We start from the raw sequence: 27,910 nt of genomic DNA, 5'->3' as shown, positions 1-27,910 counted from the left end.
TTTAACTAGCTACAAAGATTATCTTCTAGAGACATAGTGTTTACACTGAAGCGTGTGGCAATAGGGTAGTTAGTTGTGAATACGGCATTTTTGACCGCTCCCTTAAGGTAAAGGCCGGAAGCACAGATTCATTTTCACATGGCAAGTACTTCACGTTGCGACATTCTTCCAAGTGCTATGTGTCCGGCTGTTCTCTCAGATATATGTTTGTACTTCAAACTGTGTGTATATTTGCTTTATATGCTTCTCTTCCTACCTATAGAAGAGATCAGATCTAGTTTGCTCCCAGGTGATTTAAGTACAGATCACCTTCCTTGGTCAGGTGGTTGTGGGTACTGGTATGTTAACCTCAGCTGCTGGACAGCCTTCGGTTGTCACAGCCCTGCTTTGGTGTATGAGCTCCCTCAGCTGTCTGGCACAGCCTAGGAAAATTGGTGGTGTGTAGTGATGTACTCCTGGTACATCACACCAGGAGTATCTCTGGGAAGGGACTTACATCCTCACACAGTAGAGGGGAGAAGGAGATTAATTTAAGAGTAAGTGGCCCCATCTCAGTAGGTTTTCGTCTGCTCCTTGCTTTGTGCTCCCAGTGCTTGCCAAATTACTTCTTGAAGCTGGCAGGGGAGTCAGAGCTGATTTGGGGTTGACTGGTCAGAGCACTGTGTGTTCAGCAGGACAAAAGTGTAAGAGAAACAGAGAAAGGAGATTCAATTTACTGATTTATTTATTTTTCTTTTTATAATCATTTTTCTCTATCATCTTGTGAAGGGACAGCCTAGCTTTACAGCAGGTAAATGACCCCAGTGACTTAGGACGCATTCAGTCAGTGGAACAACAAAGAGCAAAATACACATGCTGCCCATGCACTACTACTGCATACCCTGTACGGTTGTATTTTACTTAATGACATTAGGTAAAACTGCACTACAATGAGTTTCATTTTGACTCAGTACCAGCCACTGCGTGCAGATGGTTTGCAGAGGGGAAACGACCATTTCCATCACAGGTATGGCATGGTATTTAGAGCAGGCAATTGATTTGAGTGAGTGCTTAAAAAGCATCGGAGTAAGCCCGTGAAATAAAACGATGGGTGGTGGTTGTTTATGTGGATGTCCAAAATAATCTAGAAATGAGTTTAACCAAATCAAAGATAACATGTCTGACTTTACATAACCCGTTTGGAAACACAGTCTTAGTCACTCAGAAGATCCCTTTTCCTTTTGCCTTTCTTGAAACGTTGTCAAGTCCTGAGTTGTCCGGGGGGGGAGAGAGCAAGCTGATCTCACGTGGCATGGCCCCAGCAGCCTGCGGTGACATCGGTCTCAGCAGCGGCACTGGCAGCGAGTCTGCGGGGCGCAGAATTGAGCAGGAACCAGTCAGTCGTCTCCGTGCCTTCCATCCCCACAGTCGTAGGTTAATTCTGACTGGCTTTGCTTGTCAACACTCCCTTGGCTCAACGGCCAGCCCCGGTCACAACGTGCAGCTAGCAGAGGTCTCTGGTGTTTGGTTTGCTGTGCAGCTGAATCAGGTCCCCTCTCGAAGAAGGGTTCTGTGGAGCTGAACGGGAGGAACGGCGCCAATTCCTCGGTGAAAGGTTGCAGCAAACAGCTGAGCCGCTGCTGCTCTGAAGCCAGCCCACTTCCCAAGCACGCAGGCAGGTTGAGGAGTCCTCTGGGTGGGGAGAAGCCTCGAGTACACGTGTGTTTGGTAGGAAATGAGTGAGAAGGGAGTGTTGTTCTGCAGCATCGCTGGGGACAATGACTATTACTAGCCAGGTTGGGGGAGGTCGTGCTACAGTGCTTACTCAGCTGCTGTGTTGCAATGGGAACAATTGTATGTTTCCAGCAGGGCATTACAGCTGCTTGCTCATTTGTAATTGCTCTCTTATCTGGCTTGATGGCCACAGCAATCCAAACTACATTGAGCAAAGCACATAAACAGTTTCGTCTGCCTTCATTATAAATGGAGGAATACGTGCTTAATTTTTAGTGGATTGGACAGTTGCTCTGACATAGTAATGCTGGCAGTTTATTTGCTAGTATTCAGGAAGAGCAGTGCTGTAAGCACATGGCCTAATTTTGATCATTAAGCACACTTGCTGTTTAGCAGCTATGATATGACAATGCAAATGTTGCTTGTGGTTTTGCTGATTCACAATGAAATTCTCGATATTCGTTCAAAACAACATTAATTTTGTGGAAAATTAGGGAACTGAGTACTTCGGTTCACTCCCTTGCCCTCTAATACAAAGAAAAGCTGGTCTCAGTGTATTAAAGTGGTTAGAGGCCAAAAGCTGGTCCCTTTCTGGGAACAGTCGCTCTGCCCCTTTACGGTCAATTTTGCATAGTGTGCAGACAGACTGAGCTAGGATGGCAGATCTCTGCAGCACAAGTTTACCTACGCAGAGCTCCGAATGCAGCACGTAAAGCTTTTGTAGGTAGCCCCTTCTCACAAAGCAGTGCAGTGCTTCGTACCAGCTGTTCTCTCACCTGTAGCTTTGTCCTGGCTTTGTGGGTTGCTGCGGCTGGGCAGGAATATTGCACAACCCGCCACGCAGAGCCCGGTGAGGTACCTCCTGCTTACAGAGTTGTTCCATATAATTTCTGAGTAAAATTATCACCTGTGTGAATGTGACTGATTTGCACTGGACATGCTAGGACAAAACCACGTTACAGCTATGCTGTCCTTCAGGTCGTAGTTAAATTAATGAGTGCTGTGAGAGCTTTTCTGGTTTGTACAAATAAATTCCTGAAGCTACTTGCCAGACTTCACTGACAGGCTTCACGTTAGGGTTGATCTGTTCTAGGATCTCCTGCAAGATTTCTTTTTACTTTTTTTTTTCTTTCTTTCTTGTTTATTTTTCAGACACTGCCAGGGCTTCAGCAGCTAAATTTGCTGGTATTTCTTCCTGTTGCCCTAGCACTCCTGCAACAACACCCTGACCTGAGCCTCCTGCAGCATCAAAAACCTCTGTAGCCAGGGTGCTTCCTGTTTAAGGTCAAGGTAAAAGGCCTGTTGCCGTGTCAAATACACCCTCTCTCCAAATTTAAAGCTTCGTTGCAGCTAGTACTACTTGTGACAAGAGGCTACGGATCTGCAGGAGGAGTGTTCCTCACCATGGCCGTATCAAGGGACAGTCAAAGCCCCTGCTGAAGGGGTGACCACCTGCCTCTCTTGCCCTCCCTGCTCCCCCCTGCTCGCCCTTGTTGGAAGGTGACTCTTAGCACTAAGTGCTTTTCAAGGCTTTTGCCATCAGTGACTTTTTCAAGGATACCTCTCAGCCATAAGCTTGCTGATTTTATTGCTGAATGAGATTATTGCTTTAAGTGAAATCATGTGCAGCTAAAGGCAGAGATAGGATTTAGGCTGTCACCTGGCAGCAGCAGACAGCATTAAAGGTAGCTTAGTTATCACAGTTATTCCCTTTGCTCTTCCTTCCAGGCAAGGGGAACGTTGATTTGTTCTGGGACTGGGAGAGCTTGCTGGCTAAGTAGGTGAAGGGCTCAAGCAGCGTTTTCCGATCTGTCACGGTCACTTCCCACAGTCTCACTTTCTCAGCCCTTGCCCATTGCTGTGCCGCTTCTGTTTCCACTTGCCTTTGCTCCAGCAGGTCGGTTTTGTTTCCCAAGACGATCACTGTTACCTACAAACAGAAGGGCGAGCTTTACACAAACAGTATCCACCACTGGCAGTGCCTTTAAACAGCAGGCAAGTAGCAACACAGCTCAGACCTGTCCCTTAACTTACTGCTGGCTCAAGGTAAGCTGAACATAATGGGGAAGTGTAAGGTCCGGGATTCACACTGGCCTCATCTACCTGTGGCCTGGGAGCTGCCTTTAATCATAGGACATGCAGGACTTACCCCACACACACAGATTACTTAAAGGGAAACAATACCCAAGAGAGCAGAAGTTAAACAGCCCGGTTCGCCATTTACTTTGCACTTGAGTTGCCCTAGAGAAATGACAAGAGCATGGCATCCGAGGAGGTCAGAGCTGCGGGTGCTGGAGAAAAGAAAAAAATATGTGGCAGCAGAGAAAGCTGGGTCCCAAGGGCTGTGAATTTTGCCCAGCCTGTTTTTGTCTGAGTCCGAGCCAGTGTAATGAATAAAGGCACCCCCTGCCACAAGGCAGCCTACAGAAGCAGTCTGTAAGGCTTCAGGGTGGGCTGAGGGGCTGAGCCCAGGGGGCTTCCCCTGCCTGTGGGTGAGCTGAGCCACCAGAGGGACCTAAGCAGACAGCGGGGTGGGAGCAGCACCTGTGCCAGCCTGCCAGAAGCAGTCTTGAGAGCTGCTGGTTACCTAACCAGGGCAGCCCTTCAGGTAGTTCTCCATGGCTGCTCTATCACCAAGATGCTGTGGTGGAGCTGAGCTCGGTGGCTTGCCCTCTGCTTCTCTTCTGAGAAGTGCTGCACGGAGAGCTGGCCACTTCGAGTTACGGTTCCTGCTTATTTTAACTTAACCACTTTCTAAAAACGTTCTAACAGCATCAGCTGATAGGGGAAGCCGTGCCTATATTTATAGTTCAAGGCCCTTAGTCAAGCTGCAGCCTCCTCTCTACACTCTGTTGTGGTTTGGCAATGACCAAGTGATAAAGTCCTCTCCTGCTGAGCATTTTTTTTCTTTGCTGAGACCACACCTGCTTGCTTTTTCCTCTTCATCAGGCTGACTACAGCATAGCTCCTGTTTCTTTCCAGCTAGAGATGTTTCTCCAGTTCTTGTGCGGTCTGAGGCACCCTTTCTTTTCTATAGCAGCCCGTGATGTATGGATAGATATTTTTCCCCTTGCACAGCCTCTGAATGAAGCTACAATCTTCATATACATTTACCACACATTCCAACTGAATTTGCCCATGGTTGAGCTCCGTCAGTACAAGAGAACACAACCTTTATTTAGTATAAAATTTGGCCAGACTTTAAGGTGTGTGCTGGAGAAGCCCCACAGCCATCAGAGCTTGCTGTCAGCTGCTGCATGGCAGAGGATTCTGCTGCTCCACAAGGTGAAGTCCTGCTGGCTCAGGGGCACTTCTGTATGTGGAGATGCCCCCTGAATTTGGGTAAGGCTGTGTTCCAGCACAGCCCAGAGTTTAAGGCTGCTGGGGCTATCTTAAGGACCCCTGATTCGACCTTCTACTTGCTTCAAAGAGTATTTCGTAGGGAATAGAAATCACAGGAATGAAACATTTACCCAGCCTACAGCAGGCACTGCTATTTCAGCTATGTCACCCCCAGTCAGGACCACAGCTTTTAAACTCTCCCAGGGGACGAACAAACCGCCTGCTTTCTGAAACACCTGCGTGCAACGAGAGAGAAGACTTCTGGGCAGATCCCCGGGCAGACATCCTGCCGGCGCTGCGACTCCCTGTCTGCGTTACAACGTGCCATAAAGCAATAAATCAGGGTCCTCGCACAGCACACTGCCTGGCAAAAATTTCCTGCTCGTCCGCCTTTCCTCGCCCTGCGGGGTAGTCACGACTGGCTGCCGTACCCCTGACATACGTGACAGCCTGCAGCTCGCGCCAGCCCCACCACCTAACATACCTCTCCCCTGACTGCATTTTCGGCTGGCTGCTGTCAGACTTGGAGCCTGCCTCCCTCCACCACCCCGTGTGCTGCGAGTGCGGCACAAGTTACGCTTTGGAAAGCCTCTCCCCACCATTATCCGATTAATTCTTTACGCACCTTTTTTTTTTTTTTTTTTAACAGCATAAAACAGACATTTGGAGAGCTGTAGGCTCAAGACGTTTAGCAGGGAAAACTACTAGAGAATACAAAGATACTGTAAGAAAAGCCGTAACGCTAATGCCACGTGCACGTTATATTTGTTTAGCTAAGCTGGAACACTGTCAGCTGAAAACACTAGCTGCTTTCTGAGGGAAAATAGAGCAGTCATTTCACACAATTGAATTGATTCAATATGGTTGTTAAGATACATTAAAGCCGTTTTGCCAATTGACTAATGTCTGGGAGACCCGCTGTCAATTACACCAGTTTGTAAGCCATCGAGTACGTGAATACAAAACAAACAAAGATAATGCCCTTTGTGATATTATTCTGCGCACTTGACTTCCCGTGTACAATACCTAAAAAAAAGTAAGAACTGCACTGCTGCAGACCATATGTTTTATTAGTCGTAAGTGTACTGACGGGTGCATTCAGCTAACTGGATTTTAGTTGCAGTAGAAGCAGAAAGGGGAAAAAAAAAAAAAAAAAGCTTCTTTTTTTTTTTCATGAGCTGCATGGCATGTGAATTAGGCTTCCCCAGCATGAGAAAGCTCCCTTTTGCTGGATCGCCTAAGGCTGTAGGTACATTTGTTTTCCTTACTATGCAAGTTTTACAGGAACAAAATCCATACTTTGCAACTTTGCTTCCTATCACTGATACGCCAATAAGCCACGCAGTTACGGCAACCACGCGTTTACCTCCTTTTTATCTCTAAAGACATCGATCTCTTTTTTGAGCAGTTCAACTCTTTGGAAGGCTTCGAGGCTGGTCACGGCATACACGAGAACGAAGCCATCGGCGACGGAGAAGTAGTGCTTTGGCAGCTCGACGCCCTCCTGCAGACCCCTGGTGTCATAAAGCCGTAACTGTTCCTTCACGCCCCGGTCTGTCTCCACAGATGCCAGGTACACGTCTTCCATCGTGGCACCCTCTTCTAAACCTGTTGTAAATCAAGCAGGAAAGGTCATGCTGGCATAAGCACAGCACCGCCGTACTGATTGCTCGCAGTGCGGCGGAACTTTACCCTGCAATAGGTTTCAGTGCCTATTTTTCCAGGGTGATTTGGCCTGGATTCGACCTTGATTGTCGTGCCCATGAAGGGCCGTATCCGCAGATCGCCACGCCAGCTATTTACAGTAGTGCCACTGTGCAAATACAATCATCTAGTATACGAGCACATGATTACGCCTGTAAAATTAATCTATACAACATGTAAATGCAGGATGGGATAAGATAAATGGCTCTTCCCCCAGGTTTCCCAACCTCCCACCGCCCATCGCACATGCTGCAAAGGGGCCTGCCCAAACATAGCCTTTGGGAAGGATGGCCAGGGAACACCAAACAGGCAAGTACTAACACCTTGAGCCTCATACTGAGCAGGATTATACTGCAGAAGAATGAGCCAAAGGAGTAGTTCTGGCAATTAACGTGCATTGGTGGTACAACTAACCAATTAGTGAAATCAAGCCAGAATGGGAAGAGGATGTTTGCATGCAAGCAAAGTTGCACGACGTATTTACCCAAATACACCGTGAGCTTTTTCCATCCCTTAGGGATTTAACATGACTCAGATTTGCTAATAGGAGCAAGCTCATTTACTTCAGGGCAAGAGCACGCACAAGGTAACAAGCTTTCATGTATACCACCTGCTCCATGGTAACTATCTGCATACTGGCTCTCCTTCCTTCCTTTCCCCGTGGTAAACGTGAGGTACTATAAGGTACCTTACTCTGAGCTAATTAAAACTATATTTTCCACGCCAGGCCTGGAAACACGTGGATCTCCTTAGCTTCATGGTCACCTTGGATGCAGGCCCATAAGGTTACAACAGGTCCCAACAAACTATGCATAGTATGGTCGGGTTACTGTCAGAGGCAGTGTTAAATATTCATATCAACCCTCTTTTTGTCTGCCCTGCATTCCTGTATACACGGACTGCTTGCTGGTGCAGGGCTACAGCCGTGAGTACTGCATTATTCTCTTTGTCTGCCAAAAAGGGACTACATTAGCGCATTGTTTATGAAAACACAAGGGATTATCTGGCCTGCGAAAATAAGGATTTTGCTATATTCAGTGACACAGTATTCAAAATACTCTGCATTGACAAACAAGCTAAAGAATTCCACCCACGCGCATCGCTCCCTGTGATGTATGCAGCATTCCTGTGCAGGAAAGTGGCACAAGCTGTTCTTTTTGCCCCTCTTTGTGCAGCCTTCATAGATCAAGCTCTTACTAGGTTTGCCACAAATTAATTTATTTTGCCTCCAAATATAGCCCTGCTAACGTGCAAGAGCAAAACTAAGAGCAGAACAAAACAAGAGAAAGGGTGAACACTCACTGTGGGCTGCAGAATGTGTCACAAGGGCATTTTTAGAGACTGAAGTAGGTCTTCTGGATATAGCCCTGTGTTTTTTCTTGCTCTGCTTCATTTCATTGTGCAGACAGGTCAAGGAAGTATCCAACGTCAGTAAATATTACTTTGGCAAGAAGGAATGAACTACAAGTACCTAAGTTTTCTGTTTAGGACTCCATGAATAACGCCGGGCAGGTTTTTATCATCTAAACGCTGCGCTGTAATTCAGTGGTCTTTAACATATCTGCATTCTCCCGTGACAGTCTCTTCCTAATGGCAATAAAAGTAGCAGTGAAAATTATGTCTTTTAACATCCCTCTTGAAAATGGAGAGGAAAAATTAAGACCTGCGAGGCAAGTCAGCAGAACAGAGCGACAAATTTTGACGTTAAATGGCAGAGGGGAAGACCTGGAATTCGTGCACCGGTACCAGTTTCCAGAGCTGAAAGTTCACCTATATACACTGAGGGAGGAAGCACAATATTTACGTTCCTGCTTAGCACCATCCCATACCAACACTTTCCTGATCTCCATTCAAAGGTGAGCTAGGCAAGTGGGACGAGCAGCAGAAGTGACCAGGAAAGCCCAGTGTCCGTCACCACCCCGTCCTTCCCATCACTGGCATCTCCAGGCCACCTTGGCTACCAGGATGGGCGAGGGCAGCTTGCGCTGGCAAGTTTTGTCCTGCCAACTCGAGTAGGTTTTTCCTGGTAGAGAGCACTGCCATGGGGCTTTGCTCTCCCTCCTGCCCCCAGTTTTTCTAAATTTAGAGAAGCGTATTTTGAAATATCTCCTCTTGTGGCACCGAGGAACAGCCAGGTGGAACCAGCTTGCAGGTCCAGAAGTTGTGAGAGGAAAGGGGAGCTAACAGGGCAGTGAACAATCTCCTGGTTTCTTTGGTAAGTAGACAATTTAAAGATGTTGAGGAGAGAAGGGAGGAGTAGACAGGAGACAGATGCCATTTTCCAGCACCTATTTAGCTGGTGCAAGCCCTGGGAAAGGCAAAAAGGTCTTCAGCTAGGTTACCAACTGCTGCCACAGAGGAACTGCAAGGGGAAGCCTCAGTCATAAATTGAGTGGTGTTTCAGCCCCTGGTGGTTTCCTGATGAGGACAAGAAAAGGCTCGATATACTAATGAGCACTGCAAAGCCAAGCTAGGCAAAGCAAAGGTATTGCAAATGCTACATAGAGCAAAATTTTGAGACATGGAGTTTCAGAAGATCCCAAGGGACTGTTTTCACTACACAAATGTAGTGAAAACCTTGTGTGTTCCTGAGTGCATTTGAAGATCTCAGTCTCCTGTAACCTTTCCCTCCCTCTTCCCTGCAAAGAGCTCCTAAAACCTGCCATTCCTTGCATTTTTACAACTCCAGCATGACAGACTTTGTTCACTTAGATCTCAGATGACTGCATATCAGAGGATCCATGACTCAGAGAAGAGCTGGAGAAGCCTTTGGAGCTGGACAACAGGAGCTGATCTGTTTAGGTTTAGCCACTAGTTCAAATATTGGTGCCACCAGCCAGCAGCCACAGTTGTGACCCTCAGTTACATACATTCAGCTCCATCTTCAGACATTTCTAAAATTCAAAGCTGCCTGCAGCTCTGTCAGGAGATAGTTTGGATTTGAGAAACAAAAGTCTAGGAATGCGTAATGTGGAAGTCTTCCATCCAAAACCCCAAATCCCTCAAGCTGAGACCAAGCGAGGCAAATTCTCTCTCAGTACGGGTTCTGATCACAATAGCACGTGGTGCTTTTACTCCCAGGTAGTTAGATGATCTGAAGTAGCTGCTCATGAACACGGCCATACCAGCTATTTATGCAGTCAGGAGGCAGCGATAAGGGAAATAGCATTTTCTACTGGAAGAGTTCTCATCTCCTCTTTAGCTGATAAGCTCTGCCATGGGTTGAGGCACCAGAGGCATTTCAAAGGCAGAAGGAAGACCCCCTTATGAGCCATCACTGAACAGCAGCACTGTTCAAGGAAAAACACCTACAGCCTAGCACAAAGCCAAACACTGTACATCATTGCTCGCATGCTCCAGGGATGTGGATATTCCCTCTTCAGTGCTATTCCTCCCTCCCTAGGATTTCTTTCCCTTTGACTTCAAGCAATCTTTGTGCCTTTGCAAGAGTGCTGGCTGCTGACCATGTAGGGACTTCATCCATGACAAGCCAGGGAGAGCTGAAGGTGTGATTTTTTTTAGGAAAACCCCCGCAGTACCACTGGGTGTGCAGCACCACCACCAAGCACACAGCCCAGGGCATGGGCTCAGAGCCAAGTGCTTTATATAGCAGCGTGAAACCTCCGAGGACACAAATCCTGACCCTGATGGCAGCCGCGCCACCGCTCTCTTTTAAAGGAAAGTCAGCAGGAGGCACATCAGCACCGATGGAGGCTCATCATGCCTGACCAAGCACCAGGAGGAGACCCCGCCATCAGTGCCTTGGACACCTCAGCAGATGACGCCAGGCCTTGAGCTCCGAGCCTGCAACCAAATTCAAGCACGCCCCTTGAATCACAGCAAGGAGGCCATGGATGCTGGCACGTGTGTCAGCCCTGTCCTTGGAGCAGCACCAGAGCTGCAGGAGTCAGGACGCAGCTTTTTGATACAGGTTTTGGTACAGCTCGTGCCCGTGTCACTGTACCACATGGCTCCAAACGGGTGGGCCTTCAGCACCCGCGGGGCCTTCTCGCCTCCTGCCCAAGGGCCAGCAGCCAGGAGGTGTTCGTCTGCTTTCGGAAACCTGGGTTGAGACCTAGTAACAGTGTTTTAAATGCGGAGGGGCCATCCCTGCACTAGGATGGCTCCCAGGGGCAGCTCTGTCAGAAGCATGGAGGCGCAGCAAGCCAGCCCCAGAGCACCTGATAGCGCAGGCGGCTAAAAATCCTCCCTGCTGCGGCTGCTGATCGGAGCACAGGGCAGGAAGCAACAAAAGGCAACACGATTTAGGCAGCGTGGCCTTGCTCGCACTGCTTGAGAGCCCTAGAGCACCGCCTGGCCCGGGGATGATGAAAATCAGGGCAGCAGCAGAGGGCAAAGCCCGCAGCCCGCAGGTTTTGCAGTGTCGGCGCCGAGAGCTATGCAGGGCTGTGCGCACGGGCCTTGGTAAGGTGCTGGAAGCAGATGTTGCGGCAACGTTAGAGGAAATCCTCCTCTTAAACGACAGCATTAGCGCACAGTTCTGTATCAGGCTTTGCCAGCAAATTCCTCCCGTCCACATATTTTAAAGGCACAGTGCCTGCCAAGCACCCTGCTCCAAACCCCGATATTCACCTGGAGGCTCACCCCGACGTTTAATTTAATTCACTGGCCCAAGGAAAAGCTACTAATCCCTTAGCTAGGCATCCTCTGTCAAACCCCCGTGATTCACCCCTGGCAGAACAATTCACCACTGCCCTCCCCCTAACATCCAGGCCAGGCAGGAACAGAGGGCAGCGAGCCAGCTTTGCCCTCGGCCCCCTTCGTTTGTGCACAGTGGGGCTCTGACATCCCGTGCCCTTGTCCCAGGTCTGTTTTCCACAGGAGGATTTATCTGAGAGCTGGGAAGCTCAGCCTTTGAAGTCCAGAGCAAACCACAGGATCTAAAGCAGAGCTGTTTTTCTTTCCAGCTCTCTGATTAAGGATTAGCCAAAACCAAGCCAAATAAAGTTTTGAGAAGGTGGGACAGAAGTTTAAACAATCCGTGTGAATCACATGATATTATTTATTATTCAGGCATCGAGAGCATCCTTCGGGGAACAAGGTATCTCTTATGTAAATGGGCAGCAAGCGCATCGTCTGCTTTTCTCTTTGGTTCTTGTCGCACACTCCTGTTTTTTTGGCACGGGCAACATCAGGGCAAGGGCTCTTCCCCCAACCAATTTAAAACTCGGTAAGGGACTACGAGTGGGAGGAATTCCCCATAGATGAACCCAAACCACGCTCATTTCCTCCGTCACCTCCGCGCAGCTCGCGGCCCTGGCTTACCGCTCCGCGGGGCCCGCGCACAGCAAGACTCTGGAAAAGGAAACAACCCAAAAAAAAAAAAAAAAAAGAGGTAAAAATATCTCACCCACGGTGTGTTTTCCGTAGAGGAGCTGCTCCAAAATCGCGGTTTTTCCCACCGACGCCATGCCGCACACCACCACCTTGTAGCCCTTCCCCATCTCTCCCAGGACAGCAGGGCCAGCGGAGGGGTGCTGCTGAGCACGGGGCCCCACAGCACAGCCCCAAAAGGCAGCGGGAGCCACCGAGGCGCAGCTCCCTCCCCAGCGATGGGTATTTTTAGGACTTGGGCTTCCTCCCACGCCACTTGTAGGGTTTCAGGCTGCCGCCGTCGGTGCCCGGCTCAGGCGCACAGAGCTGAAGGTTTCAGGGCACAGGGGCTGGAAGGAAAGCGTCAGGGTCACGGGCACGGGAAGGGGAAGGTTGGAGAGGGGTTTGGGGTCTGGAGTCAGCCAGCCTGGGTGGGGATGGGGCTGCCCTACAGGAGCAGGGGGACGAGCGGGGCACCCCACAGCTGGGGGGGCCTTGGTGGGACCAGGTACAACTGTGTGAGCCTGGGTGCTCTGCAATGGGAGGGAAAGGGGAAGGGAAAAAGGGGAAAAAAAGGGGGAAAAAAAGGGAAAAAAAGGGAAAAAAAAGGAAAAAAAGGGGAAAAAAAGGGAAAAGGGGTCACCATGCAGCTGGGACAAAGGCCCCCTGCTCCCACACCCCGCTCCCTGCAGTGCCGGGCACGGGGTCAGGAGGGACACGAGCATCTGGGGGTGGGGGCTGACAGCAGCAGCAGGGCTTCCCCTTAGGATTTACCATTTCGTTCATTTTTATTATTATTATTATTTATTATTTTTCACACGTAGGAACCCCAAAGCGCTCCTTTTTGGGGGACGGCTTCCTCAGGACGTGTTCGTGCCAGCCCCTTACCCCAACCCCTTACACCCCCCCTCTCCCCCCGCCCAGCCCCCAGCCCCCAGCCCCCGGCCCCCGCCGTGCCCGCGCCGCGCGCCCCCGGCCCCGCGCGCCCCCGCCCCTAGCGCGCGCGCACCTGGGCTCAGCTTCCCCCGCCGCCCCCAGTAGCGCCGCGCCGGGCCCCGCCCCCTCGCTCCCATTGGCTGGCTCCGGCGGGGGCGGGGCCGGGTTGGCTGCAGCGGAGCGAGGCCCTGCGGGGACTACATTACCCATCAGGCGCCGCGCCCGCCCGCCGGAAGCGCGGTGCCGCCGCGGGGGGGTGTGGGAGGCGGGCCTCTTCCTTTCCGGCGTGGGGCGCCATCGGGTGCGGGGTACGTCTGCGCTCGGCCCGGGCCGCCATCCGCCGCCATCCGGGCCCATGCGCAGCCATCCGGCCGCCCGCGGGGCTCGGCGGGGCTGCCCGGCAGCCGGGATGCGGGCCTCAAGCCGGCGGAGGGCCCACCAGGCTGCGGGAGGGCGGGGGTGGGGGTAGGCCGCGGGGCGCCCGGTGGGTGCGGGGCGCTGGGGGTGGGGAGGGCCGCAGGGGGCCCCAAATGGAGGCTGGGGGTGGGGAGAGGAGGGCTGGGGCACAGCAAAAGGTGCAGCGAGCTCTGGTTTGGGATGGTGAGTTGAGTGGAGATCTGATGGAGTTGGGGTTATCTCTGCGTGCTGCTGGGGTCTGGGTGCTCAGCGTTTAAGGATGCTTAAACCACGTTATAAACTGACACCATGCCTCTCACAGTCATGCACGTCGTCAAAGAGCAGCATTCATGGCTTGGTTCAGGTGGTAGCTGTCAGTGTTGGTAACATGTCAAGCACGTGAGGTGCCAGCTCCTAAACTGCGCAGTTCAGTGCTAAAGAACACGTGAAATGGAACAAAATTCATCAAAACTGCTGTGTGTTCTACTGCAGACTGGTAAATGGGAGCCAGCGTGTTACCAAGTGTACCAACAATTACAAAACAACACCCGAGCATACTGTGTGCCAGTGGTGTTACGTGCACGGCCTTGTGCTGTGTCATTTTATGGGAAGATGTTCAAATTCAGAATGATAACTACTGCCCTCTTTTCATTGATCTCTCCATCTCAGCAGGTAGCCAGCCATGGGTGCCTACAAGTACATCCAGGAGCTATGGAGGAAAAAGCAGTCGGACGTGATGCGGTTCCTCCTCCGCGTGCGCTGCTGGCAGTACCGCCAGCTCTCTGCCCTGCACCGCGCTCCCCGGCCCACCAGGCCAGACAAGGCTCGCAGGCTGGGATATAAGGCCAAGCAAGGTAATGAGATGGAGCTACCGTGTTCTTGTCAGCCTGCTTCCTTCCTTAACTGATAGTAGAACGTCAAAATCAGAAGCTGGAACACCGCCTGAGGTCTTCTGGATGAAATACTGTTATAAATGTATTAAATCAATAGCAGTGCCTACATCCCAAACCTTATTTCATGTAATTCTGAGTTCATGCCCCCTGTGGTCAATTAGGCAGATGAAGATCAAGTGGATCTTGACTTCAGTTCTTGCTCTTGCTCTGTGTTATTGCTGCAACATTGACCAGTGCTTTTAGCACGGTAGATTTGTGGGTGTGGGGGTTCCTTTCTCTGGCCAGATTTTGTCACCAGTCTCAACAAGTTAGCTGCCTTATAGCTGTCTGGGCTTGCCAAGGTTAAATTAGTTTCTGTCATCATTAGGAAAGATACTGGGGAGTGAAACAAACTCAGGGAAAGTGGGCATCCATCTGTAACTTGAGCAGATCTTCAAAGCAGGATGCTTGTTCACCATGATAATAAAAAAGTAAAGAATCTAAGCTTCTGTTATGTTTGTGAGGTTTCCTTTCCTCCTTTTTCAGTGGTCAGGTTTCCACAGGGTTTATGGATGGCTTGTGCTTCAGTGCCTTATCAATGCTGCTGTTGCAGTGTGGCGTTCTGAGGTGACTGCTTTGTTGCTTTCTTGCGATGAGGAGAGTTTAGGATGTTTTTTTTTTGTGTGCGTGTTATCATACAGCTACAGCTGTTCTTAGTTCATATCAAAGCGCACAGTGGAAAGGTGCCTTAAACTCTGGTTTGGAACTAGAAAGTAGTCACAACAATACATCACTTCCATTATTCAGTTACAATGGAAATAACAAAAACACCCTGCGCGAGTCACCGAGAAGTCACCAAGAGTTGTAGGTTTTAGCAGCTATTGGTACAGTGACCTACTTTTTTGCAGTGTTTCCTGTGAAAGTTATGGGGCATTAAGTTGCCTCACCGTAATTTGCACTGCCTGCACTGACAGTCACCGTTTCTTTCAGGGTATGTTATCTACCGTGTCCGCGTTCGCCGTGGTGGCCGCAAGCGCCCTGTCCCAAAAGGTGCAACCTACGGCAAACCCGTGCATCACGGTGTGAACCAGCTGAAGTTTGCCCGGAGCCTCCAGTCCGTAGCAGAGGTGAGTATTCTGGTTACTGCTCAGAAAGCGGGGGTTATGAAGGTCATGCCTAGTCTGTAAAAATGGAAAATACTCAGAGACAAAAACAATGACTGTTTTCTGTTAGGTAGAAATCTTGAATGCTGATAGCAGGAGAGCACCTGGATGTTTTGAAAAGCGGTACTGAGACAAATGCTAAAAACTAGTCAACTTCACAGGTAGCAGGTGGTGGAAGTACTGAGGTGGTTTGTTGAAGTGTGTTCCTCTTCCTGAAGTATGGCACAGTGTGTGCAGGGAAAGACGTGCTGCTAGTATAAACTGCTGTAAAACCAGGGGTTAGGCATGAGGATTCAAAATTCAAATACAACAAAGTGCCTGGCTTGGGTCATTGGTAAATCCTGCCGTTATGTTCCCTACCATGATGTATGCATTGCCAGCTTTTGGCAAAGGTCCTTCAATGAAGTACGAGCAAGTTCCTCTCTTAAAGTCTGCAGCACCTGTTTACGTAGTAAGAGTGCTGTGCAGTGTACTGAGCTGTGTCGTAAGATCTGAAAATAGCATGCCAGAAACAGTCTAATTTAAAAAAAAAAAAAAAATACTGAAAATGGAAGCTTTCATTCAGGGCAATCTTCATTAAATTTCGCAGTGACACAGCAAGAGTAGTGATGAAGGGCTGTAGCTCTCACCTATGAATAAAACTCCATGATGTAGAACAGCACGAGGCTGCGCTCTGAAAAAGAGGCATTGAAAAAGAATGAAGACTGCTCCTTGTCTTTCCATCATTAAGCAGAGCATTCATTTTAAAACAGAGGTGATGAGTTAAAACACAGAACTGTGTTTTTAAATAGAGCGTTTGCGGTGTGCTCTTCATATATGCCATTCCCAGATGTCTGATGGCTAATCACATGCTTGGTTGTGATGACAGCTCGTGCAAGAGGTTACTGACCCTCTGTTTTAGTCCAAAAGCTGGCTTGCTTTCTGCTGGAAGTCTTCTATTCTTCGGATAAAACTATTCTAGAAATGCCAAACCGTGACTGTAGCTGTCATCCCCAAATAGAAGCTGGTTGAGGGCGGGCGGTATTTTAATGTTCGGTATGTGTCACTGCCGTGTGCTGGAGTAAAACAAGGACTTGAAGAAAATAAATTTCGTATTCAGGAAACAGTCAACTAAGGTTTGGAGGAAGACGGTACTAATAGGTTGGGATCACATTGGGATAGAAGATGGGTGGAATCTGTTGGTTCGTACTTTCCCAAGATGATGATAAAGTCCTGGGATTAAACACACTGACAGTGCTAAGTAAAATAAGGAGTTTTCTTGACAGAAGAGGCAGATTGAGTTTCAGAACTTGCATTTTCTGCTTAGTTTCCTAAACTCTAAGGCTGTTTTCTTTCCAACCACAACCGAGGATAGGAGTAGTGGAACTTGCTACATCAGCTGTTCATATTTGTTCATATTTGTCAGTATGTGCTTAGGTCCTGCAGAAATGTCTTCCTGTCTTCCTCCCCTGTAACTTCGGATCAGTCTTTCGTAACTTTCCACAAAAGATTGTTCCATGGCCCCAAGTCTACCTTGTGGTCTTCATCTCCACCTTGAAGTTGTTTTTCACTCTGTGTATTTACTCATTGGGTGCTTCTGTGTACAAAGCAGTTCCTCTCTTTGTCAACCAAATGCCTTCCTCATTACATTCTGTAAAACCTGTATCACTGAGGTACTCAGCATTTTTTTGAATATAAATTTCTTTGGCCAATACTTTTTTCTGGTGTTTTTGCAGCCAGAGGTTGTATAGTTTGGGGGGAAGGTTCACTTGGGGCAAATTGAAAATTCTAACACTTACAGAATTTTAGGTTTGAGTTGCTCATCTCCTTCTGCATGTTATGCGTGTCCTTCTCCTAAGTTTTGCCCTTGCGTCTGTGTTCTCATAGCCTTTCATGTGGATTTTTTCTTCCAGGAGCGTGCCGGCCGTCACTGCGGGGCTCTGAGAGTGTTGAACTCCTACTGGGTGGGAGAGGATTCCACGTACAAGTTTTTCGAAGTGATCCTGATCGACCCCTTCCACAAGGCCATCAGGCGCAACCCCGACACGCAGTGGATCACCAAGCCCGTCCACAAGCACAGGGAGATGCGTGGCCTGACGTCCGCCGGGCGGAAGAGCCGCGGTCTGGGCAAGGGCCACAAATTCCACCACACCATCGGTGGCTCGCGCCGCGCTGCCTGGAAGCGACGCAACACCCTGCAGCTGCACCGCTACCGCTAGTTCTTGTAAACACAGCGATCTAATAAAGCTGAGCGGGTTCTTGAATTTAACTCAACAGTGCTTCTGCTGCTTCTTGTCTTACACGGAGAAGTGTAGAGCTCTCCGGGAGTTCACTTGTTCCCATATTTTGAAAGTTTTTTTTGAAAATGTCATTTGGTATTTGTGAAAATTCTAGCCCCCGAGCCTAGAAGCCTTGTGATGAGCTTCACTTTGGATAAGGCTGTGCAGTGTGAGTTGAATGCTCTATGGCTCGTCCCCGTTCTTTATTTTGCTGATGTGAGAATTTCTTCACTGCCCGTAGGTGGGAGTCACTTTCCTGTGTTTAGTCCAAAGGCCTGCTTTGATCTTGTGCAATGAGTTGTAAACTGAAATTGCTAGTTTATTTTTTACAGGTGATTAAATACTAATGACAATTTTATTTTATTAGTTCTGGTTTTTTGTATGTCTTCAGTGCGAAAGCAGCTCTTGAGCCTGCGTATCAGCACACATAGTCTAAACCACCTAAGCACAGGATGGAAAGGTGCAGCTTGCTCTGTTCGTTGAGGTGTGCAGTGTTTTAATATTTACTGTAGTGTAGGTGTTACGCAGTTTGTACGGTATTTCAGGCCACTCATTTTGTATTGGAGACAGTATCTTAGATCTGCCTTTTGATACCAGAGAACACTTCTGTGGTGTTGAAGAGCAGCATTTTGATTTACTCAGCACGCTCAGGTATTGAAACAATCACATTCGGATGACAGACTGCTATACATGAGTGTTACAGGCTGTGTTTTGAGAACTTAGTATGACCTTTCAGCATGAAGTTAACTTGTACATACACACCGAGAGGAAAATAACTGCAATTTCTGGTAAATTCACCTGTGCGGCTGTTTTAGCTTTCACAAATTTCATACCGCTCCCATTGGGTAGTGATAGGAGAAGGGATTGTTAGAAGGCCTAAGAAGTAGCTTGTGTTTTCCCAGATGTTCAACTTGGGTTGTGTGGAAAGGACTTTTAAAAAAAAAAAAAAAAAAATAGTAGTAGTTTTGGGATTGAAGTGTCCAAGATTTCAACTGAGAAATTGAAGAACCTAACTCATTTGCTCTGATGGGTCTGTTTTTCAGGAGTATGATCTGAAGAAGAGGCTTCTTGGCAGTGTGTTCTAGTCAGGAAGAGCTCAAGAGAGCGATCCTTTCTTTGATGCCACATTTTGTTTGGCTCAAACAAGAAAAAACTCGATTCTTCTGTAACTGTTAGAAAGTGCTATCTGCTCCTTGAAAGAAGGGTGTATGGGTTTGTTTTTTTTTTTTGACCTTTTTTGTGGGGGACTGGAGAGCAAATTCAGTGAATGAGGCCTCCCTTCTTGAACATGGAGGGAGTTAGTACAGCGAGGGGGCTGGTGATACCCTGTTTTTTAAGGCTTAAGGGATTAAGTCCTGCAGGGCCAATGTGTCCATTTGTTTTTTTAAGGTAACAACGTGGAATCCAGTGTTACTCTGCTGGTGCTTATTGAGCTGTTCACAGCCCTTGCTGGTGATCCAGTAGCAGACGATGGGGCTGTCAGCACCAGTAGTCATTTGCCAGGGTTTGAAACCACTGGTGTGCGTGGGGGGGGGGAAAATCCTCAGTTAACCTCACGTGAGCTTTCCCCTCACATTCCTTCAGCATCTTGAACTCTTAAAATAAAGGGCGGAAAAAACTCTCCCCTTCAAAGGGTTCGTTCAAGTCCGCTGATGAAGATGCATGTGAGGGCATGGTATGTACCGGGCAGGCGAAGTAACTTGAAGCAGGGGGGATTATTTTCAAGGGAAGCTCAGAGTACGTACAGCTCATCTCGGGTCTTCAGGAGATCAGGTTGCCCTAGCATCTCCTCACCCTGGGTGTTCCTTGTGCTTGGGGTTGGAAGGAGGGGGAATTGCAGTGTAGTTTTTGTGTGAAGACAAAAGGCAAATGATCCCCTCATATTAAAATCTGAGAAATGAAAACCCAGAACACTGAAGACATTTTTTTTTGGGGGGGTTGTCAGCTAGGGAAGCCAGGCGTAGAGGGGTTATGTGATCCCTGCCTTTCATAACTGATGATTTTTGAGCCTGTTGTGCAAGTTCAACAGAGACTGCCAATCTGTGTTCCTTACGGGTTTGGTGAAAATCAGTGAAGTGAGACTTCACAGTTGTCCTGGGGAGAGGAGTTCAGCCCTACTTGTACTCGAGTTATACTCACTGCTGAAATTTATGAGACACCAAGGAATTCAGTAAATCGTTTCCAAGCCATCTGCCTCGCTCTGCGTGCAGGACTGTTTATTTCTCTCTCCGAGCAGACATCTTTCAGGTGTAACTAAAAGAGCTGCCTGGTTTCTAGACAGGACCAAATGAGCACCACAGTTAAACTGTTGGCAGCGAGCAGCGTGGTGCATCGGTGGTGGTGTGGGGGTCTCAACGTGACGCAGTGGAGGGCTGTAACATCGTAATCACAGCCCTGGCTGCTAATGAATCAAAAAGATGGACTAAAAATAAAGCCTGATTCCCACTCTTTTACCTACTTGCCCTCCAGATGGCAACACCACCTTTTAGCCCTCGGACAGCTCTTTCCCTTTGTAGCACCTACAGGTCTGGTTTGGAGGGTATTGAGCCCAAACACCTGGGGTTCTGGAAGCGCTGCTTCAGCCACGCAGAGGCAACCTGGAGCCCAACTGGTCTCTATCCCGGGGCTCTGAGCAAATAACCAGCGTGTTGATCCAATCCTCCTCAAGTAATTGCCTGCAACGTGCGGCTGTGCAGAGGGATGGAGAGCCCGTGGGCTGCTCTTATCTTCGTGTGTCAAGCTTCTGAATCAGCCCCGATTTAGCAATTACACGCGGGTTGCGAAGTCTCGCTCCCTGAAGTTAGGAAGTGCCGGGCTGCGCTGCTTATGCAACCTTCAATTCGGTGGCTCTCGTGCTCCGAGCTAACGTGCCAGGAGAGGCCTCTGGCAAAGCCAGGATGGGCACCCAGTCCGGCTGGGCCCCTTCTCACTGCCTGAGATCTGAAAGAGCCTTCTTTTCTTCAGTATCAAGTGATATTCAGCAATAACGTGCATAATTAAAGGCTCTCATGTAACGAAGATGCCATTTAATCTCCTTCTGTCAACTCTCCACCACTCAGGGAATGGCCGTGGCTGTGCTGGGGGCACGCAGCGTGCTGCAGCAGCAGCAAATTGTGCCGGACCCAGGCTTCCCCAGCACAGAAGCAGCTCGGTGTGTCTGCGGTGCCCGCCTGCAGCCCTTGTGCGTGTCATGAAAATGAGTCGCCATCGCCGAGAGCTCACGCGCCACGTGTAGGAAGTAGCTTATTACTCCGGCGTTCACTCATTCATCTATTCATGCATTTTTCTTCCAGCATTGCTTTCCGGTGACTAACGAGCAATTATCCGAAGCCTTTCCTCGTGTGAGAACCACGGCCGTTCAACTCATCCGCCGTACCAACCCACCTGTCTCCTCCGCGGGGCTCGTTGTGAGTCAGGCGGGTTCGGAGAGGGGTGAGACAACTCCCCCAACCCACCGGAGAGGAGTCCTGAGCTCGGTGTTCCAGCTCCTTCGGAGCTAGACATAAAAGCGGTGCCGTATAAGTTGCTGTGTCGTCTGCAACAATTTGCATAGCAGCTCTGTCAGTGTGTGGTTAAACAAAGTCACCGGAAAGCTTTTAAGTAGAGTAGAAAATCCCATCTTATTTTCACTTTGTTTATAAGTTATTGCTGCAGTTGTTGATGGAGAACATCTGCTTACGATCTTGTGAGAGAAGACACGAGGTTTGCTTGCACTGTAAGAACTAAGGACAGAGATAAACCAGCTGATATTCATAAACTTAGGAAAAGAGCTGGAAATAAATGCAACTTTCTTCATTTTTTTACATATATACATTCATTATTTATTCAATTTATATGATTCAATTGATTCTATTTATCTGGAGAGTCTAGTTCCCAATCTCAGTGTAGATGGTTTTATTTTTGGCAGGTGCCTGGCTGTCCATTCTTAATAGAAAGAGACAAAATAAATAAATACATAAACAAAGCATGAACTGATAATGAGATAGCAAGTTCATCGTGTTAAGGCCAATGACTTGCACTGGGCAGATGGTATCTGCCCTTTATGAACAATGCATATTTTAGATTACACTTGATCTTTGGGTTTTGTACCCAGTTGTACCCAAACAGCAATTTTAAAGCAGTGGTTATACCTTACCCATAGGAAACAAAAAGTAAATGAATTACTATGATGGGTTATGCTGGAAACCCAGTTCTTAGCTTTATGGTACTTCTGTTGCTGAGAAGAAAAAAGGGATGAAATAAAGCAACCCACTGTGAACAACTGAATCACTGTTCAGGTTCCTGAAACTAAATGAAAACTTGGCTATGGTTACTATTTGCATTGGCTGGTTTAATAAAAATGCAAGTATCATAAAACTATGTAAAATATAGGGAATAGAGGACTTCTATTTTCTCCGTTGATGGTCCGTTACACTTAGGGCTGAAATCTGTTAAATACCACCCTGTTAAACAGTCTTGCCTTGTAGCGGGTACAATTCGGGAAACACTCTTCATTTATTTTAAGAAAAATAATTAAAAAAATGAGGAAATAAGAGTTTTGAGTCTGAATTAATATTTTAGCCATTTTATGATTGAGCCATTAAAATTAATATTTTAGCCAAATTATGATTATTAATTATGATTATGAACGAGAGAACTGGAATGTTATCCAAACCATAATGAACACTGAAACTTGATGGTTTTGCAATTTTTGTCCTAAAATCGTATCCATTTTATTACAGTTTAAGTGTTGCCTGGTATGATCCTTTTGTAGGAGCTTTGTGATGATGGTAAAGATTGAAGAAACTGCATTGTACGCTGGGGGAAGGAGAATCAGGAGAGGGGTTACTTTCCACCTTTCCCCCTGTTCCCCCTTGAAGTGATAACACCAGCCTGGCTCTCTCGGCACCTACCAGCCAGCCTAACCCAACCAGTCTTGTTTTTCCCGGTTTTATTTCAGCTCTGCTTGCTGCTGACTCAGTTATTTTTTTTCTTTTGGTCGTGGTGTTCAGTATGAGTGAGATGACCATAGTTGAGATCGGTCGGTTTTGTGAAAAATGAGCTCCTCGGCTTTGCTGGTAGCGCAGACATCTCTGTCTGTCCGTCAGTCACCAACTTGGAGGCAGGAGATCCCCTAAGCTGGCAGGAGATCTCCTCATCCAAAGGTACACCCTGTGCACTGCACCCTGCTGAGATCTGCGACCCGTGGCTGGATTACGACTTGGCTTTGCCTTGAGGGAACAAAAGAAGAGTGAGCGAGCTAACCAAGCCCCCATGCTGGTGACAGTAGTGGGGACACGGTGCTTGATGGCATCCGTCCTCCCAACGGCAGGTCACAGCGGAGGGCTGACAGCAGGGTGAGGATCTCCTGGCCCCGCGGATGCCCTGGGTTGTGCTGCTCGATGCCCGCAGGCGAGTCACCAGCAGCGAGCCGTGAGCCCCAGCGCTTGCTGGCAACTCCCACGGGGCAGCCGGCACGGGCCGTGTCCGTGTGCGGGATGACACAGAGGGCACCTCCTGTAATCTGAAATGGGAAGTGGAAATCCAACCTGTCGGGACGGGTCTGCTCCTGGAAGCTCACGGAGCCGGAGACTTTCCAGATGACTCAGAGCAAGGCGATTGCTCGCTGGGAAGTGCTGCATCAATGGTTTGGAGGGATTATATAACGAGCAGCTGTCCGCCGCCGCCGATCACGTGCCGGCTCTGCAGGATTTATGCTCACAATTGACTGTTTTTGAGGAGTCGCGATAAAACAAGAGGGCAAGTGTCTGGAGGCACTTCGGGATGCGGCTGAGCTCCTGCCTGGACAGACATATTGGCTTGTGTTGGCTAGGGTGTTGGTGAAAAACTGCCAGTGCTGCTCACTGGAGGTGAACGAGATTCCTTCTATCCTCAAAATAGTAATAATAATAATAAAGTGTTTACATTCTCCCAGCTCTGAAAACAAAACAAAGCAGAACAGGAATGCTTCCTTGTGTTAACATCTGATATGTTGTTCAACATTGCCTTTGGAGATGATAACTGATTGTGGCGGGGAATTCCAGGAGTGTTCAGTCCCTGGCGTTGTCTTTTAGACCCCAGCTGGGAATTGCAGGCGTTCGCCGATGTTCGTGCAACAATAGATGAAGCGACCCTGATGATTTGATTAAAACTGTACATGCCTCACCAGGAGGTTTTTGCTCGTCATCGCTGGAATGAAAGAGAGATTTTACTTCATTCATTCTTTTTTTCCAGTAATGGTTTAGGCCATTTCAAATGGCCTCTGACTTTCAGCAGAGAGCCAGTTCTGCCCCACGTGAAGCTGGTGGCTGACTGATGAAACACGGCTGATTCTACCCACCAAGCTGATCGTATCCAGCTCTGTTTCCACCCTTGCTACGTCAGAAGCGATCTGGGCAAGCTGCTGAGGCATAGCACGGACAGCCCCAAGATACAGGGCAGCCAGAGAGCTCAGCATTTCCTCTGTTTGTTCAAGCACCAAAATTACTGGTGTAGGTTAGCCTGGATCCATAGCAACGTTTGTATCCAGACACATCCCACAAGCATATTTCTATGACCATAGGAACACAATTTCGATCTGACTGGTGTTATGGGATTATAACCATTTTCCTTCCAACAGAGCTTTTCCAGACTTACCCAGAATCCGAGTTATTTTACGAAGGGCTGTGTATTTTCAAAATAGTTTGGATACCTCTGGATTGTTTCTAGCAAGTTTTCCCTCTAACCACCAATGCCTCGCATAGAATTTTATGAGAAACTACATTTGTTTTAGTGGTTAAATTTTTATAGCTGGAAGCAATTTTCTTTACTGTAACATTTCAGAAGCCCTTTATGGCTAGCGATATCTCATTGAAAGCCTGAAGATTGAGAGCGACTGTATGACTTTATCATGTATAAAGCTTATTATCTGACATAATTTGGTGCATAGCAGGCTTATTTATTTAAAAGGTCACACAATCGTATTTCACCACTGGTAATGGCATTTTTATCCATTTAATAGGTTTATCCTAAAGCATATTTATTCCTAATGCATTTTATTCTGAAGCCAGTTAATAACTTTAACTCTTCGGGCTCTTGGCAGAACAGGGAAGACAGCATTTAGGAACTGAAGTTTCATCAGCTGGGCCTGATCCAGGAGGATACAAGGTCTGATGGGGTATTTCACGCTTCACCTCCTGAGGCAACCCAGCACCACGAAGCATCAGACCTTAACTCATCTAATGACCTCCAAGTTAGCCACACTGAGACAACAACAACAGTCAGGAAAAAAACTCTGCTCTACACAGAGCTGATAAAAGTATGAAAGCTGTCCCGGCTCTTAAATTGCCAGCTATCCTGTGGGTAGTTGCGTGTGATCATTCTCTGGGCAGGAATATGCTTTGGTTTGTCCCCCAGAGAAATTTCTCTGATTTCAGTGTAGTAGCTTTTGTTCTGTCAAGATGTAAAAAGGCAACCCTCTTCCTCTGGACCAATGCGTCAGAACCAATGGTCCCTGTAACATGGGGTTGGGATGCTGTGGCACCAAATCTTGGTGTTTCGGTGAAAGTAAGGGGCAGTTTTTGTGCATCCTTAACACAATTTGCTCTGCTCATCTCCCCAGAATTGTGATCAGCCCAATCAAGCAATAAATACTCTCATCTTTGTTTCATTAGCTGCTGATTTCCTTGCTGGATAAGCAGCTGATGTAGCGGCAGATGAAGTAATTTATAGCACAGAAAGGAAAAGGTGGGCAGCGATATTACTGCCATTAAAAAAAGAACAGGCTTTTTATTATTTGTATTATAATTATTGCAAAAAAATGTTTTGTCTTGCTGGAATAAAGGTCCAAGTCCTCACTGTCCATGAAAAACTGCAGGGGCAGCTGAGGCTAGGTGTAACGTGCCACTTCTACAAGAGATTATTTCCTGTACTTTTAATTCTATTATCACTTGCATTACCAGTTTCTGTGTATAAAAAGCACATCTGCAGTAACACTTGGTTAAAGACAGAAAAGCTTAAGTGTTACATGCTTCAGGCCATAACCCGGCTGCTAAAGAGCTGAATCAGGAAGAAAGTTACCCTATGGGCAAATTAGCATTTAACTGGCTATTATGAGCTTTTATATCTTCCTCCAAGCCTCTGATACTTGGCACGGAGAGACAGGATGTGTGAGCGGGTGAACAATTTGCGAGCCAGTTCCTCTGTTTCGGTTATACTTAGCTCCATGACTACACTGCTCCTGGTACCTAAGCAAGTTGCATTCGTGTCATGTAGGCATGCCCTTAATGGGTAGGCTTTAAACTGGTCTATATTTAGCTTTTGCTTCTTCCTAAAGCGTTCTGCACACATTCGGTCCGCAAAGGGATGCGATGACAAGCTGAAGACCCCTGGGACCTCCTTATCAGGGTTTTGCTTCAACAGGGAGAAAAACAAAGTGCAGCCAGCTGAACAGTTAGACATGTATGGGAAACAGAAACAGAGAATAAGTAGGGCAAGGGGTCAGGAAACACTGTGTAGGGCTTGACCCACTACAGTCAATAGAAAAATTTCCACTGGCTTCCAGAGGCTGAGATTAGTAAGGCGAGTTATTGCTATTTATATCATTAATGTAGGTAAGAAGTCGTGGCTATAGCTATCATCATAGTGACTTTTAGAGGGCAGTTTTTAAGTTAGTGACAGAAGATGATAGGTAAATCTTTGCTGTAAAGAAGCTGGAAACGTGGGTATAGGGTTTGGTATCAGCTGCCTCACCTAAGAGAAGTGTGCTTGTATGAACTGGTTCCACCTGCAGCTGCGGAGCACAAAATCGATCAGGACAGATTACTGCGTGTTTCAGAAGGACCTCGGGAAGCAAACCGAGCAGACAGAAAAGCAGTGACAAAGTATTTCATGTGGGGCAGAAATAACCTTCATTATTTGTAAACCATCATTAGCTGTGAATTAGCAGGGAAGAGACCTTGGAGTCACTGTAGATCTGTGAAAATGCCGGCGTAGTTGTGAGCATCAGTCAACGAGAGAAAGAATAGGTTATAGGATTTTTTTCCTGGAATAATAGGAACAAAGAAGCAGAAAACACCGGGAGTTGTTGAGGCTTGAAAAGATGCTGCTCCTTGGCAGGCTTTGCGTAAACATATTTTTCCTCTTTGCAAAGTGGGTGTTTGGGGATCAAATGAATCCCGCTGTACGTGTTCCAGGCACTGGAGAAACCCAACCCTTCCAAAAGCAGGCACATCCCTGCTGACAGAAACTGGTGGGTCCCTGGCTGGCGTGGGGTGGGTTAGGAGGGCCTCTCCACACGGACCGGCCTCCTGTCCTGACCTCAGCAACCACCAGGCCTGAGGAAAGAGGAGTCATCGGATGCCGCATACCTCTGGTGAGGTGGCCGAGGCGCATCCTGTCCCACCGTCCAGCTATCAGCTGCAGCTGGCAGCCCAGCCGGCCCTCGTTGCGGCAATGCTGCTGTGCGGTCTCCCACCCAGGGGCAGGGGAGTGTTTAGCACAGGCGGGGAGTCACTCGGCTATCTCAGGAATTTAAGGATGCAGCTCGGGCTGCTCCCTGAGCGTGGGGTGAAGGGGGAAGAGGGGAAATTCTTGTGTTTCTTCCTGGGGGTGAGAAGGGAGGGGAGAAGCTGCAGGTGGAAGCCTCCTGTCTCACTTTCTGTGCTTTTCCCCATTTCTGCTCCTTGGCGTGTTGATAGTCTGCTTCAGTCTCTTCTCAGCACCGCAAGCCTTCCGCAGGGAACAGCACGGAGTCACAGAGTCATTAGGGTTGGAAGGGACCTCCAAGGTCCGACCACCCCCCTACCACCAATGTCACCACTAAGCCATGTCCGCAAGCACCACGTCCAGCCTCTCCTTGAACACCCCCAGGGACAGTGACTCCACCATTCCCTGGGCAACCCGTCCCGGTGCCTGGCTGCTCTCTCTGAGCAGAAATGTCTCTGAATTTCCACCCTGAACCTCCCCTGGCGCAACCTGAGGCCATTCCCTCTAGTCCTATCACTGGTTATTTGAGAGAAAGGGCTGACCCCCAGCTCCCCACACCTTCCTTTCAGGTGGTTGTGGAGAGCAACGAGGTCTCCCTCAGCAAACGGAGGCTGAAGCACCAAAGGCATGGACCCTAGGCAGCTCTCTAGGTGGTCACCAGGAGCCTCCCTGATTTTTGTGTGGCGAGGAGAGGCACCACAGGAGCACAAACGCTGCCAGAAGCACCACACGAGCACAAACGCTGCCT

At 48.3% G+C, this 27,910-nt stretch overlaps 2 protein-coding genes across 5 annotated transcripts; one reads left to right on the top strand and one right to left on the bottom strand.

Moving 5' to 3' along the window:
• Positions 1-706: 706 nt before the first annotated feature.
• Positions 707-13,220, bottom strand: NKIRAS1 (NFKB inhibitor interacting Ras like 1). 3 transcript variants are annotated; one of them, XM_072033481.1, is made up of 5 exons: positions 13,103-13,220; positions 12,131-12,443; positions 8,062-8,346; positions 6,422-6,663; positions 707-3,643 (listed from the first exon to the last, which is right to left on the bottom strand). In XM_072033481.1, exons 3-5 carry the CDS (start codon positions 8,150-8,152, stop codon positions 3,404-3,406), a joined length of 573 nt encoding a protein of 190 aa, XP_071889582.1. In that variant the 5' UTR covers positions 8,153-8,346; positions 12,131-12,443; positions 13,103-13,220; the 3' UTR covers positions 707-3,403. The 3 variants fall into 3 exon arrangements, with proteins under 3 accessions (XP_071889582.1, XP_071889583.1, XP_027306872.1); XM_072033482.1 differs by having other exon boundaries at positions 8,231-8,346; positions 13,103-13,218; XM_027451071.3 differs by lacking the exon at positions 8,062-8,346 and having other exon boundaries at positions 13,103-13,215.
• On the top strand, positions 13,205-17,713 carry RPL15 (ribosomal protein L15). Of its 2 annotated transcripts, none has more exons than XM_005029238.6 (4): positions 13,205-13,337; positions 14,098-14,279; positions 15,288-15,424; positions 17,353-17,713. In XM_005029238.6, exons 2-4 carry the CDS (start codon positions 14,108-14,110, stop codon positions 17,656-17,658), a joined length of 615 nt encoding a protein of 204 aa, XP_005029295.3. In that variant the 5' UTR covers positions 13,205-13,337; positions 14,098-14,107; the 3' UTR covers positions 17,659-17,713. The 2 variants fall into 2 exon arrangements, with proteins under 2 accessions (XP_005029295.3, XP_038030650.1); XM_038174722.1 differs by having other exon boundaries at positions 13,211-13,337; positions 14,095-14,279.
• Positions 17,714-27,910: the final 10,197 nt, after the last annotated feature.

This window comes from Anas platyrhynchos, chromosome 2, assembly GCF_047663525.1.
Source record: "Anas platyrhynchos isolate ZD024472 breed Pekin duck chromosome 2, IASCAAS_PekinDuck_T2T, whole genome shotgun sequence".
Lineage (NCBI taxonomy): Eukaryota > Metazoa > Chordata > Aves > Anseriformes > Anatidae > Anas > Anas platyrhynchos.
Note: the sequence above shows the minus strand (reverse complement) of the source record. Positions and strands in the feature narration are given on the sequence as shown.